General features: G+C 41.0%; 2 protein-coding genes across 4 annotated transcripts; both read left to right on the top strand.

The window, feature by feature from the left end:
* The first annotated feature begins 1705 nt into the window (after window positions 1-1705).
* LOC116263765 (uncharacterized) lies at window positions 1706-3690 on the top strand. 3 transcript variants are annotated; one of them, XM_031643544.1, is made up of 4 exons: window positions 1731-1864; window positions 2091-2142; window positions 2329-2686; window positions 2802-3690. In XM_031643544.1, the coding sequence occupies exons 3-4, from the start codon at window positions 2447-2449 to the stop codon at window positions 3141-3143; spliced, it is 582 nt and encodes a 193-aa protein (XP_031499404.1). In that variant the 5' UTR covers window positions 1731-1864; window positions 2091-2142; window positions 2329-2446; the 3' UTR covers window positions 3144-3690. The 3 variants fall into 3 exon arrangements, with proteins under 3 accessions (XP_031499402.1, XP_031499403.1, XP_031499404.1); XM_031643542.2 differs by lacking the exon at window positions 2091-2142 and having other exon boundaries at window positions 1706-1864; XM_031643543.2 differs by lacking the exon at window positions 2091-2142 and having other exon boundaries at window positions 1710-1864; window positions 2332-2686.
* Window positions 3691-11271: 7581 nt separating this feature from the next.
* LOC116264756 (NAC domain-containing protein 100-like) lies at window positions 11272-13424 on the top strand. Its single transcript, XM_031645133.1, has 3 exons — window positions 11272-11502; window positions 12177-12442; window positions 12727-13424. Exons 1-3 carry the CDS (start codon window positions 11352-11354, stop codon window positions 13264-13266), a joined length of 957 nt encoding a protein of 318 aa, XP_031500993.1. The 5' UTR covers window positions 11272-11351; the 3' UTR covers window positions 13267-13424.
* The last annotated feature ends 791 nt before the right edge of the window (window positions 13425-14215 follow it).

The following is a 14215-nucleotide window of genomic DNA, read 5'->3' as shown; positions in this document are numbered from 1 at the left end:
TGCTTTCTGCACCAACTTACTTACCCTTGAGGAAAAAAGTGTTGATGTATGCTCGGATGTCCTCCTTAATATAATCACAATTATCAAGATAAAATTAGTTAGGCAACCGGAATCGAACCCATGTGCTTGTATTATTGGTTTTCCAACGACCGATATCTTTTTTTTCTTTTTCCAAAGGCTTCAATTATTTAAAATCATTCTTGAACTTGGACTCAGGCCTTTGGTCAGACGGATCTCAATTCGTCCATTAACAGTTTCGGTTTCAACTTTCAAAAAACTAAGAACCAGAACAATCTTCTCATTAATGACATCTTTTTATAAGCAGTTGAAGATTACTCAATACTGAACTAAATTTTTAGAGTATTACGAAGGGTTTCACAGCCGACCTGAAAAGAAGAAAAATCTGAAGCGAGAAAAAAAAGGTGTGCATATCACGTAGTTATGAAAAATATATTTGCTACTTTAAACCACGAACAATTTTACATTTTAAGCGCTCCTGATGCATAACTTTTCTAATTTTGGCCCTCACAGCTGATTCGGTAAAAAATAATCTTGAATACTGTGCTATAAGAAAGACCTCCAAAACCGCAAGTTTTTGGAAAATTCTCACAACCGTTGACTTTATAAAATCAAGTAATTAAAGTTTGATACACATCGGGTGAACCAGGGGCGAGAATTCATGAAAATATAACCTGCCATCTGCTATTCCAAAGTAAAAGATCTGATGATGCAGCCAAAGTTGCTTCGACGCTTGAAAAAATTAATACATTGAAAGAGTTCCCAAGTTACCGAGAATCCACCCCCCAAAGCAACTCGCTAGCTTTTGAAGATGGCGTTTAGTAATAATGGTGGAAAAAAAAATCAACCATCTAAAATTATTTTTTATCAAGGCGTTCATCGCAACTAGCCTGCGAAATAAGACCAAAACTCTTCATTTTTTAATACATTTTTACAAATGGACAACGTAAAAAATATTTTTAATGTACAAGTACACAAAAAAGATAAGGAGCTAAAATCAGAAAAGAAATCCTTGTTTAATATACGAAGGCAGCTTGCACTGAACGGTCGTTAGATCCAAATTCAACTGAGCCCACAGAGAAACGTCGTTAAAATAAACTGCTCTGCCCATTGTAAGTTAAACCAACATGCTGAAAGAAGAGAGTAAAATCAGCAGCGAAGGGCTGTAAGGTAGGGTTTTACGGCCGGAAAAGTTAAAAGAGGAAAATCCGGCGACTGAGTTAATGGCGCAGCCAACAGATCCACCGAATCGAGCGGCGGGAAGCACTCGGAATCCGAGGCGGACCGAACCGGTATTCTCTGCTCGTAGGCGTCGATGGCCCGACCCGATTTTCTTCAACGGATTTAAAATCCGACCACTTCTCCAAACATCGCAACCCAATCGACCGTTGAAAGGTCGGGTCTCCGGCTTTTATTATTATTTGTTATTTTTTAAGGAAAAACACGCAGCCGTTGATTGCCGGCTCCGACGACCGTGAATGGACGGGGGGATACGCTGCCTTTCTTTCTTTTTAAAGGCTTCGAGTTGGAATTTCGGGAAATATCACGCTGTGCGCGTTTCTGAGCCACGCACCTTGTGTGTGTGCGTCTTAAAAGAAAGATTAAATCAAATGGCCATTTCTGATTTGCCCTTTAATCGAACGGCTGTCCTTCCTCCCTCGTCCCCTTTTCTTTTTCCCTCCTCTCTATAAAGCGCTCGCGCCATCCTTCTCGCTGCCTTCTTTCCTCCAAGCTTCGTCGCACCCTCTTCTTAATTTTTCTCTTCCCCATTTTTTTTCTTTCTTCTTTTTCTTTTTTTCTCTTTTCCGGATGCCGTCGGTTTCCATGTCCCGCTGAGAAGAAAGAGGTGAGTTCCTTGTCCTCAATCATTTCATTTTCTCCTCCTCCTCCTCCTCCTCCTCTCTCTCTCTTTATTTTCTTGCAAATGACAAAGAAAATTGCGTTTCCATCGATTTCGATTTCTCTACGGATGCAAAAGCTGGTTGTTTTTTTTTTTTTTTAAAGTATGCGACGTTTCCATCGCCTCCATCCTTACTTCTAATTTCCTTTTGTCCGTCTTTGTTTTGAATCAGAGGGAAAGCATCCCATACCTGTGCAGATCTCGTGGAAAATTTTTAGATCTAGGTTTTTAAGAGTCCTTTCCTGGCGGATCTTGTTTTCACGACTTTGCTTCGTGCAACCGAAGCATTTTTTCTTCGGTTCTGAGGCAGATCTTGAGGGCCTTGATGATATTTTGCTGTTCCCTTTTTTTTTTTTTATCTGTGTGTGGAAATGGTCCCTGAAGCTCTTGCTCGTCTTCCTTTTTCCCAGCAGGTGCGATTGGAGAGTCCCGGAGGTCCGGCTTGTAAATAATCACTAATCAGGACCTGTACATACTCGAGGGAAAATTCCCGATTTTCATACTTACTCTGTCATTTGTTTGTATTTAATGCGCCGCTTGAACGGGTTTGAAGACATGGCTGATCTCGGAAGGTTGAGGACCCCTCTCTCGGTTCAGGAGCGCACCAGGGCTCCCCTGTTCTGCCCCAAGCCGAGACGTCTCGCTGTTATTAACCATGCTGCCGGTGGTGATGCCGTGCGCCCTTTTCGTCGTCACCTAAGCAGCCACCCGACGGACCCGATAGACTCGAAAGCCGGTTCGGAACTTCTGGACATCATTTTCGCAAAGGTTACCTTCTTTCTGAGCCTGAAGTTTTTTTTTTCTTGGAGAAAAATATCCTCTTTGCCTTGAACGAAAGTTAGTTTTTTGATTAATGGGTTGTATGCAACGTCTTTGATTTCAGGGCGTACACGGGGGCGACCAGTCGGGGTGTGGTTCGCCGCCCTACTTTTGCGGGTCTCCGCCAAGCCGGGCGGCGAACCCTCTGGTCCATGACGCCAGGTTTGCCGAGGGGCGTGGCGACCTCTCCCTGGTGCCCGTGCCGATTGTTGCCGGTTTTCCAGTGTCGTCGGCAGCATCCCCTCCCTCCTCCACTTCCCCTTCCTCTTCCTCCGCCTCTTCGTCCTCGGCGCGCAAAGGTTGCGCCAGGGCCAGCTTCGGCCCCAAGCCGGCTGCCGTCAGAATCGAAGGTTTCGACTGCCTGGATCGCGATCGCCGGAGGTGCAGCATCCCGGCCATGGCCTGATGATCGCTTCATCAACTAACCACATCGTCATTCTGGCCCTGGAAGGTCAGCGAGAATCCATCACAAATTTAGCCGATCAAAATCAGTGAAGAAAACGAAAGAAAAAATTTCCGAAAGAAAAAAAGGTGTTTTGAAGGAGAGTCTGTTTTTGGTACTGCCCATGTATATTCCTCAACCGACCATCATCAACCTGTATATGTAAAATAGTAGGTGAGATTTTTCAATAAGCGAGGAAAGGGATACTTCTTTCGGAGAAGTGGCTCTGTTCCTTCCGAAAACTAGCAATTTAGGTTAGCTTTTGAGGATGAGATTAGAGATTAGGTCCGTTTTTTGGGAATTTAGGTGGACAAATGATTTGTGCGGGGTCTCTTTTTCCTTTTTCTTCTTCTTTGTTCGGTCTCTGCCCGCGGCTCAATCTGTAAATTTTTTTGACTATGTCTAGGGTTTGAGTCTTTATATTTTTTGTATTTGGATTTCCGATTCATGTAAATATTGAATCTTCTTTTTGCCATTAAATGAATTGGCCCACCTTTCTGTGGTTATATCAGTCTGGTTGTAAATCGTGATTGTACCTTCTCCCATTTTCTGTTGGCTCCTGCCTTTCTTACTCTGGCTCCTCTCTCTCTCTGGTACATCTCTCTCCCTTTGTCTGGGTTTTCATGCTTGGCACATTTCGCGTGATTCCTGAGCTAGAGACCAGTTCTCAAATTTAAAGTAGTTATCTGATGTTCAACTAAAGACGATGGTTAACGCCCATCTGTAAAAACCAAAAAACTGACGGGTAATGACCGGGTTAAGGCCGATGGATTAACTCCTATCTGTAAAACTGCCAAACTGCCAGCTGTTGACCAGTTATATTAAGGCATGGTTTAACTCCCCCTACGTGTGAAGGGAGCGGATTTCTTCTACTCTACTAGAAATCCATTAATTCTCAAACCCCGAAAAACTTGACCAGAGTTGCATATTAATACTTATAGCAGAAGCGCACGCCTATTTTTTCCCTCTCGGTCTTGTCTTCATAAAAAGCCTGTAACTGTTTTTTTTTTTACTTATCCCATCTTTATAAAAAATTTGAGCAGTCACATGAAGCGCCCATGCCTTGTTTTGGAGCTTTAATTTGGCTGGTAAAATTTCATTTCGACCGATTATGTATCGCCGGTCAAGTCAGGAAATTGTTTGGTTAATTTATGCATTGCTCGGAAAACATGCAAGATTCAAGCGAACGCTAAGTCAAACAAAAAGCAATACACATGAAAAGTGCAGCGACAAAGCGTATAAATGTATCATAGTTATTAGTTCATTTGAAAGTGCAAGTCCATCATTGGGGAATCAGGTAGGTTCTTCAGACGTAGCGTTTGTATGCGCAATAAGGTGCGTATAAATTCTCTCATTAGACGCATATGCTGCGTTCTACAACCGCGTAGAGTCACGCGTGGGTGAGCAAGTGAATGTTCATTATCTAGTAGAACGATGTTGGTCGCCTTCTTTAATGACATATAGTCTTCAGTTGGGACTTTCTTTCAAGGGACCACATTTTGTATGAAAGTAGATAGGTAGATAGGTATGAAAGTAGATAGGCCTATGTTGTGATAAAACCTTATGATCACCTTCCCCATAGTTTACAATAACATAAATAAGTGATAGACTCTTCGTCTCGTTCATAATCCCAAAAAAATAGTTTGGTCTAGTTCATAATCCAAAAAAGATAGATGAACGCTAGGCCCGTGAAAGGCTGAACATTCACCTTTTATTAACGTGATGTCGTGGTGGGTGTGGGCATGTGTGAGATTCGAACTCTGTTGAACGTCAGCGAGCTGTCCAAGATTTGGCGAATCGCACATCTTTCGGTGGGATTCGCTTCTCTTGGCTGCAAGCCTTCTCGCCGCTTCGTCAACGTCACTGGATTTCAATGGTTAGGTTTCGTTTCTGCGCTTTGGATGTCAACCTAACTGATCAATTAAACTTAACTAATGCAAACAAGAGAAAAGAGAGGCGGATCCGGAACGGCCGACGTAGGGCGGCGGAAGTGGTCAAAGCCGGCGGCCCTCGTCCCCGTCATGTCGGATGTGACCTTCAAGTCTAAGAGCTGTGCTGAAAAAAAAAAGGCTCCATTCACCGGTCTAAGAGTTGGAATTGATTAGACTAAAAGAGTAAAGGCTGAATGTTAAGGCTTCCCTGTGTCCAAAAGTTTAATACGATTAAAATATAAGTTATATCATTTCTGGTTCCGGCCAGCGCTGCCATGCCCGGCGGATCCTGCAATAACTGAACCGCTCGCGGGCGGGAACAGAGGGAATGCATGCATTGGATTCTAATCTTGATTGAGCGGAGGAGAAAGAAAGTGACGGGCAGTGGGCCGGGGAAAGTGGAATTCCTTCCCCTCCGGCCTCCGCCACTCCTTGCTCATGCCATTGTTCTCTTGTCCTAAAAGCAGCGCGACGGCACATGCCACCAAAAGGTTATCCTCATCCTTATGGTGTCGGTTAAGCTTCTTATCCTCATCACACTGCATCTTCTGTTTTATTTTCATTACGTGCTGCCGTTTGTTTCTTCGGGGTATGGACGTTCCTCTGCTTTTCGGCCCCTGGATTAATTTCTTCTCCCGGGTTGATTTATGCTATAAATCTATAGACACAGTTTTTTTTTTCTTTGTAGAACTTGTTAGATTTCTGAAGCACAAAGACTCAATCTGAGAAAATTCTCTGACATAGTTTCCCTTGTAAAGTTTGGATATCCATGTGAAATCGTTCTTTAAGTAATTTTAATGTTACCAACATAATGGAAGGAAAGAAATCAAAAAATTTCATTTACGTGGCTTTCTGTTGATGAGGAAACAGCGATGGGAATCGTTCTTCAAGTAATTTTAATGATACCAACATAATGGAAGGAAAGAAATCAAAAAATTTCATTTACGTGGCTTTCTGTTGATGAGGAAACGGCGATGGGAATCGTTCTTCAAGTAATTTTAATGATACCAACATAATGGAAGGAAAGAAATCAGAAAATTTCATTTACGTGGCTTTCTGTTGATGAGGAAACAGCGATGGGATTTGTCCGGATATGGAACATGTTGGGCATCTTCCGTTTCCGTCTCACAACAATCATACAAGAAAAGAGAAAATCTTTCTTCGCTGATGCGCCAGGATGATGCACGTGGCGTGGTGCTCGTTCGGGACAACCGCGTGATCTTTAGCATAATCGAAACATGTTCCTTTCACTTTGTCATCATGTTCTTGTTTCTTGATGGCTTTGAGAGGTAAGCAAAGGAACTGCGCATCGGGGAAAGGTTGGACTCTGTGCTTGGGACAAGTCGCTACGTCGGACTGATGGTGCTATAATTTCCTACAACACAAAGCGAAAAATCGGTAAATGTTTAAGGGGCATGCCGAAGATGGTCAGGTTGTTTAAGGGACTCTGTTTAGTTCTAGTGATCTTGAATTATGTTACATAAAAGTTTTCTAATGAGAATGAACCTTGAAAGCCAGATTTTTAAGTAAATTGGATGTTTTAACCTCGTTAATTTTATGATGTGTACACCAACTTAAGCTGTTAGATTGACATTTAAGAGTGTGACTCCAACCTATACTCACACCAGGCTCGGGTTTTTGGTTCGACAGATCTCAATCTTTCCCTTAACAGTTAGGTAACAATATAAAAAAGGACTTAGAACCAGAACAACCAACCATTTTAACACCTTCTTTTATAAACACTTGAAAATCTCTCAAAATTTTGAATAACCACTTATTTTTTGAAGTGTTACAATCCATCCTTTCTAAGGCACAAGTGTCTAATAGTGTGGGACATCAGATTTGAGTGTAGAACCGTCTTATGATACAATTGTAATGGACCAACCTACACCCACACCAAGTTTAAGCCCTTGGTTTGGTGGATCGCTTCATAGTGTTTCAATTTCAGCCCTCGAAAATGTTAAGGACCAAACAACCAATTGCTTTTACAATTTTTTTATAAGCCTTCGAAAATCTCTCCCAATCTTTAATATGATACTAAATTTTTGTTGTATTACAATGATTACTATATAAGCAGGGTTTCCCATCGCCAAACAAAAGACTAAAGCCCCATCACTGGGTAGAAGGTTGAAGCCCTTACCTAATTCCTTGTCCTTTTAAAGTACATGACCTGCTTTCAGTACTTCAAGTTGCCTCGCCAACATGCTTCAGCTTGCACATCAAGTGGTCCTTTTTGCAGCATATGAGGTTGACTCCTTGAAGATTTCAAACAAAAACTGGCTGCCTACCAACTCCTACTTCGATCATTGTGCCAACTCTCTTGAGAATATCATAACTTGATTGTGCACTATAGTTAAAACCAAACTATTTTTTATGATGAGGGAAAGAAAGAAGCCTTCAACCTTCATCGAGACAATGGAATTATCTTTTGCTCAGTGGAAAAATTAAAAGCAATTTAATTCTATGAGTAACAATAGCTTTGGGTTTTTACTTTTTATTTTTGTAAAGCAATGAAAGGTTGTTTCGCCAATGAGTGTGGATTGTTTCACATGCAAAGTTATTTGAAGAAATAAATAGTTATTTGAAGAAATAAATTTGCGCTAACAATTGTCTTGTATATGAAATATTCAAAACAATTTCTTAATTTATCTCACGAAAATTGTGATTCTACCTTACAAAATGTAGACACTAACCCACATCAACAACCTCAAATATATTTAAAAATATAGATAAAGATAGCATCGGGACACCTACCATAAAGCCAGAAAAAGGGGTAGCCAAGGTCGCTATGCCGAATGACTGAGCTAAGTAGCCAAGGTCGCTATTGGAACATTTTCGACTGCATGGTGAACGGCAAAGGAATGAAACTAAATTTTATTGAATTGAAAAAGGAAAAAATTTCCTTGCCGGTTTGCAACCACCTATTAGCCTGGAAAGGTTGTTGAGGTTCCCAGCCAGGATTTTTTTCAGGGGCGAGCCGACAGTCTAACTTTTTGATCTAGTAGAACCAAATTGAATTCAAATCCAAAAAAATAAATGGTGCAGTTTCAAAATTATATTTTTTTAATGTAATTTTTTTTTATTAAGCCGGCCCCCTTCCGCCCCTGGAGGTTCCCCATGTTAGGCAACGTATTTTTCATGTGATGGGTGGACGACGAATTATGAAAAAAGAGAAAATTATGAAAACCACTCAATTTCAGCTAAATATCGAATCAGCACCAACCTTTAAGAATAAATAAATAGGTGCTTGACTTTTAATAAATTCTTCCAGTGAGCCATCATTGAAAACGTTAAAGTAGAAGGACAATTTGCCAAATTATATCCGTCAACCAAAATGATATCTAAAAAGAAGAAAAGGAGAACAAAAGATGTAATTTGACTTAAAAGAGCTACACAAAATATCTCTCCACTTTAATGTTTTCAACGCCTATTGGACTGAAAAGATAAAGAGGTAACTAGGCATCCTTTTGGAATTGTATCAAAAAAAATTTTTGCCAAAAAATTGAAAGCTGACGAAAAAACTGTGTGCCCGGCAAGGATGACACCAGATATATCAGAATATTGACGAAAACACCAACTGTTGTGTGACCTAAACATCCACAATGTGCACTCATGTGTCATACTCTCAAAAAGGTTCCATGTATTAGTTCAAGGGAAAATGTGGAGCCAAACACCGGAAAGGGTGAAGCCCTTGTTAAGCAAATTTCCACTTATAAGAATCATAAAATAGTATCTTAATTAACATTTCTGTTTTTTTTTTTTTTTCTATATGTGCTCAACTTTTGCAGAAGAAATCCTATATATATATATATATAGCGGAGGCCCTTGGATGTTGCTTTTACATAAAACGAGGAAATCTAAAAGCCCCCTTTGGACTTTGGATTATGGGAAATAATCTTCCCCCACAAAAAAGCGCCACAAGAAGGGACAAAAATGATGGAAAAATAGTCATAAAATGGAGCGGTAAAGGAATGATTGTTATTGTTGTTTTCATATTTTCAGATTCTTCTACTAAAAAAAAAAGAAATTAAAAAGCATTATAATACCTGAGAAGCAAAAATTACGGGCAAGAAGCGAATCAGCGGGCTCATTGGGCGGGCGGTGTTGGGTGTTGCACAGGGGCGGAGGGAGGGGGCCCCATCGAGGCCATGGCCGAGTGAGTACAGGAAAAAAAAATATTGAAAAAATCAATTTTTTTTTAGTTTGGCTCGCTCTTCCTGGCTCGACCCGCGAATTCTTTGGCCCGCTCCTGAAAAAAATGATGGCTCCGCCCCTAGCGTTGGAGTTCATTCTTCCAAAGTGGTAGGTAATCCTTTGGTGGCTAGCAGATTACGCAACTTTCAATATTGTTATAATCCCTTCCCCCATTCTGAATGAATGTGTATGTAGGTGGCCTGTCTTATGGATGCGGTTCATCTAAAAGAAATCATGTTCTAGAACTCGTAAAATCTTACTCTTTTAACGAGAGAGAGGGTGCAGGATTGGTTGTTGTAGTCTTCAACCACCCCATCCATGCTTTGCTTTTGCAATCATGCTTCTCACTTATGGCCAATAATTAAGATGAGCGCAAAAAATTGACTCACTTAGCTTGAATAGAGGTAGAATTTCGCGAACCAACTAAACGTCAATGTGGGGGGGAGAGAGATAGTGAGTATATGATTAGAAAGATTATATTGAGAGTCCAATGAAATGTTCTGCATTGATAAGAGGCAACAAATGAAGAGCAAGGAGTTCGCAGGCTGATCAATTGCTTCTGAGAAAATCTTTCCAAGATCTCGAAGTGGCTTCCTACATCCCCACCAAAGCAGGTATGTAAGAGGATCTTGACCTACATTGCTTCCCGGTGGGCCGCTCCAATAATTTAAGGGGCGACCATTTGGGTCCTTGGGACACATCAGTCTGTGATCTTACTGATGTAAGATGGATCCGTTCGTGCTCATCGTCAATATTTTCAGACAAGAATTTTGTAACAATATATGTAATTTTTCATAAAATTCAGTTGCAGTTCCTAGAAAATTGAAAGAATTCACTAACTGACAAAGTTTGCTTTTGAATTACCAATAAAAAAGGGGCGGAGCACCCGCCTTTTCAAGTCAACCAGGTGTCCATTAATGAACAAAAGAGGAGATCATGACCTTTCATAAGCTCCGTTCCTTCATATGTTTTTTCTTTGATCTGGATGACTCAGGAACCCGGTGACCATTAGGTGAAGAACACCATAGAAGGTTTTCAGAACAAAATTCTAGAATTGGGATTTGATCCAAGACCTTCAACCTGATATTCTTCACATTCTAGTCTTCTTACAAGTCACTACCTGGCCTTGCTCGCCAATATTCAGCATAAATTAAAGTCACCTTTATCTCTTGTGCAGATTTGAGGAAACCTTGCCAAATAAGGCTCAAATATTTAAGGGAGATTTCATTTTGCAAGAAAAAACCTGCATTTGTACTCTGGTTTCAGATACATTAATCCTGACGCTCCAGTAATTATTAAATATGAACTACTGATTCTTTTTTCCTGCCAACCTTTAAATACCAACGTCAGGTTACTCCACCATCCAGTTTCGTTTTAAACACTTCCATATTGTCTTTGAAAACAAATCTTGCTTATTTCACCTAATAAAGAAATAAGAATACCACCATCACCTCAATTTTAACGAAGCCGATGTTGGCCAAAGCAGTGAAGATCCGGAAGTGACGGGGAAACTTGGAGCCCGTAAAAGTTCCATTACTTTCGTGAGTTAATTTAATTTCATGATCAGAATCCGAGAAGAGAGCTTATAGACCTTGGAGTTTTGGCTTTCATATTTAAGCATCAACAAATTTCAGCCACCAAGTCATCCACCCTAGGCAGCAGTCGTCAGAGCAGCTTGTGACGCACAGATCTTTGATTATTGAAGCGTCAATTTTAGCTCTCTGTCGTGTTCAACAGGTAAGAGCCGTTGGTGGTGGGTATGACTGCTTCTCAATAAGATTGATTATATGATTCTTTCTTGGTGGACCAGAAACGGATTTCACACCGTTTATAGCCAAGTGTTAGCTCAGATTATGAGGCGATTTGTCTCCAACAAATTTAAGGAGTGGGTGGCCTTTCCCTTGTGCTTTCAGTACTATTTATATCTAACCAACATCTCCAACTTCTAGTTCTCTCCTCTGCATCACTGAACTACGTACCCGGTCATCTCTCCTCATCATCTATGGAGTACTAGGGCCAAAAGATTTCCAAGCAGAAAGGTCCCCAAATGGAGACTCTCCCTCCTGGCTTTAGATTTCATCCGACAGATGAGGAACTACTTACCTATTATCTCACTCATAAGGTGGCGGACGCTGCTTTTGTTGCTAAAGCAATCAGCGTTGTTGATCTCAACAAGTGCGAGCCCTGGGACCTTCCTGGTAATTGGCACAACACATTACTTCGTTACTTACCTTTCTTTCGACGAGCAGACCAGTCACCTTTTGAGTTCAACTCGTGACTCTTAGCAAGTGATTAATTTTATGATCTGATCAACTGATAGAGGTTCTTAGCTATTGCAAATATAGAGCTTTTTAATTGGTTTCGTGCTTATGAATATTTAGTTTAGGTACGTTGAAAAGGGTCCTCCTGCAATTAATGTATGAGCTTCTTCTGTCATATAATACCTGGTTGTTTTGGGAATGCCAAACATCTATTTCTTTATTTCAGTAGTATAACAATATTACAGCTGAAACTGGAGCCGAGGTGATGAGTATATGTAATCAAGGTAAACCCTGACTGATCAACTCTCCGGGTTAATGGAGCTGAATTCTGTACAGAATGGATTTTTTTCCCTATCATGTCAACACGACTGTGAGTTTGTCAATGACGCTTCCGAGACCCCAAAGGAGAGAGCATTTGGGCGGTTGACTAGAAAGTCTAACTAGGCGTTTTAAAATTTAAACTCGTCCAACTATTGCTATAAATGACTTGAGTCGGCTGATTTTCTCCTTAACAACTAGCTGAATTTGAATTCTTTTTCTTCGTATTCTTCCTGTTGCAAATTCATACTCCCCGAGCTATTATATATAGAGTACGCTTGTTGTTTATGCAGGAAAGGCTAGCATGGGCGAGAGAGACTGGTATTTCTTTAGCCCAAGGGACAGAAAGTACCCAACTGGTTTGAGGACAAACAGGGCGACAGAAGCTGGATACTGGAAGACAACTGGAAAGGATAAAGAAATTTCATCATCAGGAGTTCACGTGGGTTCGAAGAAAACACTGGTCTTCTACAAAGGGAGAGCTCCAAAAGGAGAAAAAACCAACTGGGTCATGCACGAATACCGACTCGCCTCAAAATTTCCTCCTAAACTCCCAAAGGTATGTGAAGACAAGTACTTCCAGCATGTCAAGATCTTTCCCATGAGGGCTTATTGTGAGAGCTCGAATGACCCGTCCTCCTCCAGTATGTCAACTGAGAACATTCTCATGGGGACCGAGCCTAGTGCTCCGTTTGGATGAGACTATCTGCTAAGATTGATATGCTAAACCGCAGATACACCATCAACAGATGGGAAAATCTTTGCATGTGAGAAGGCCGCAGAAATGTTCTTGTTGATGTTCACAAACTATTGCATATTCACTGGTTATTTGATTGCTTGCAGCAAGAGTGGGTGGTATGCAGGGTGTTTCAAAAGCGCCATGCTGGAAAAAGGCCGGCCCCCCTGCCGCATTTACAGCACTCACCATCCAACGCGACGAATTTCACAGTGGACCTGGGGAAGCTGGAATTTCCCGAAAATGATTATTGTGGAGAATCTAATTCAGAATTGTCAGAGATATCCAGGAAAATTGGAAATTCAACGGCATCCAGTTTCGACCACAATGTTCATGAAAACATCATTAACATGACTGCCACCACCGCTGACATTGCTTGTGATAACCGCGTAAATGCGGATCCGAGCTTCCTTTTTGCAAGGGCTCAGAATCCTCTTTCTCCATTGATTGGCAATGGTTTCTTTACCCTAAATGTTCCTTCGTCGTCGAGTTCAAACATGCTGAGGGCAATGCAGATGAATATGATCAACAACGTTCACCAGCAAACAGGTGCACCAAATGCGCACTTGAGTGCATTCATCACGCCTGATTCCAGTATTGGGCTGCAAGCTCCTATTAATTTTGAATCCTTCTGGCAGAGTCATTGAAGTTCCACTGCTAACTAACAATGGGGTAAGAAGACTAATTATAGACGCCGTGAACTTGTTTGCTTACGGTACATCGAAGATTGTACTGCGGCAGAATAAATGTTGGAAATGATGATCTTTTTCCTCGTGATATGAATATCAAAGAAACAGATGCTAGTCACCAGTTGTTTACCCAATACGGGTATGCTATTTTTCAGCATTAATGTACGCATGGAAAAGCATTTCTCAAAGGCATGCATTATTACTGATAAAGTTTTGAAACGCGCGCCAACGAGAATCTTTTATCAAATTAATGAAATGGCCCATCATCTTCGTCCTCCTTTCAGATGTGCTTGGATTCGTGACTTTTTTATGGTTTCCTTCCACTTCATACGGTGGTTAATATTGCAGCGTGTGTGTGATCAAGCCCCCCAACTTGACAGGTCCTTCTCAAGCTGATTACTCGATAAGTATTGGATCCGGACACTTTGCGGCCTGTGCCACCTTACAGTCTGGGGTCATCCATGTGGTACTACAACGTGATTCTTTCACAAGCGAGACAATACTTGCTCAAGTAGTCCTTAGTTCGAACTTCTCAAAAACTAGTGGATCAAATAATTACTGGTTTAAAATAAGCCAATTTTATGATTGAGGGTTAAACCGATCTGTTTGGGCGCGGAGGGATGGCCGCTGGGATGTTAAGGGAATTTCTTTTGGTCGGATAATGGCAACTTATGCATTATAGAAATGAAAATATACGAACCATTTGGATCTCATTTGTTAAGTTTCTAACATTACTTATGACTATTTAAGTAGACGAAGTATGAACTAGATGGTTGATTTGATAAGAAACGACCCTTGACCCTTTTCTTTTTTTGCTGATAGCATAAAAAATATGTTTGTAATGGTTTTTAGTACCGTTGAACTCTAATGCTTTAAAATCCGGTAAACATCTCTTCCAGCAGCTAAA

This window comes from Nymphaea colorata, chromosome 11, assembly GCF_008831285.2.
Source record: "Nymphaea colorata isolate Beijing-Zhang1983 chromosome 11, ASM883128v2, whole genome shotgun sequence".
Taxonomy (NCBI): domain Eukaryota; kingdom Viridiplantae; phylum Streptophyta; class Magnoliopsida; order Nymphaeales; family Nymphaeaceae; genus Nymphaea; species Nymphaea colorata.
This window is presented reverse-complemented; position numbering and strand designations above follow the sequence as displayed.

Bases quoted from the DNA above. Each gene is read 5' to 3' on its own strand.
- LOC116263765 (XM_031643542.2), top strand. From the start codon at position 2,447: ATGCGCCGCTTGAACGGGTTTGAAGACATGGCTGATCTCGGAAGGTTG. The intron at 2,687-2,801 runs GTTACCTTCTTT...CTTTGATTTCAG, and splicing joins TGGACATCATTTTCGCAAAG to GGCGTACACGGGGGCGACCA.
- LOC116264756 (XM_031645133.1), top strand. From the start codon at position 11,352: ATGGAGACTCTCCCTCCTGGCTTTAGATTTCATCCGACAGATGAGGAA. The intron at 11,503-12,176 runs GTAATTGGCACA...TTGTTTATGCAG, and splicing joins CGAGCCCTGGGACCTTCCTG to GAAAGGCTAGCATGGGCGAG. The intron at 12,443-12,726 runs GTATGTGAAGAC...GATTGCTTGCAG, and splicing joins TTCCTCCTAAACTCCCAAAG to CAAGAGTGGGTGGTATGCAG.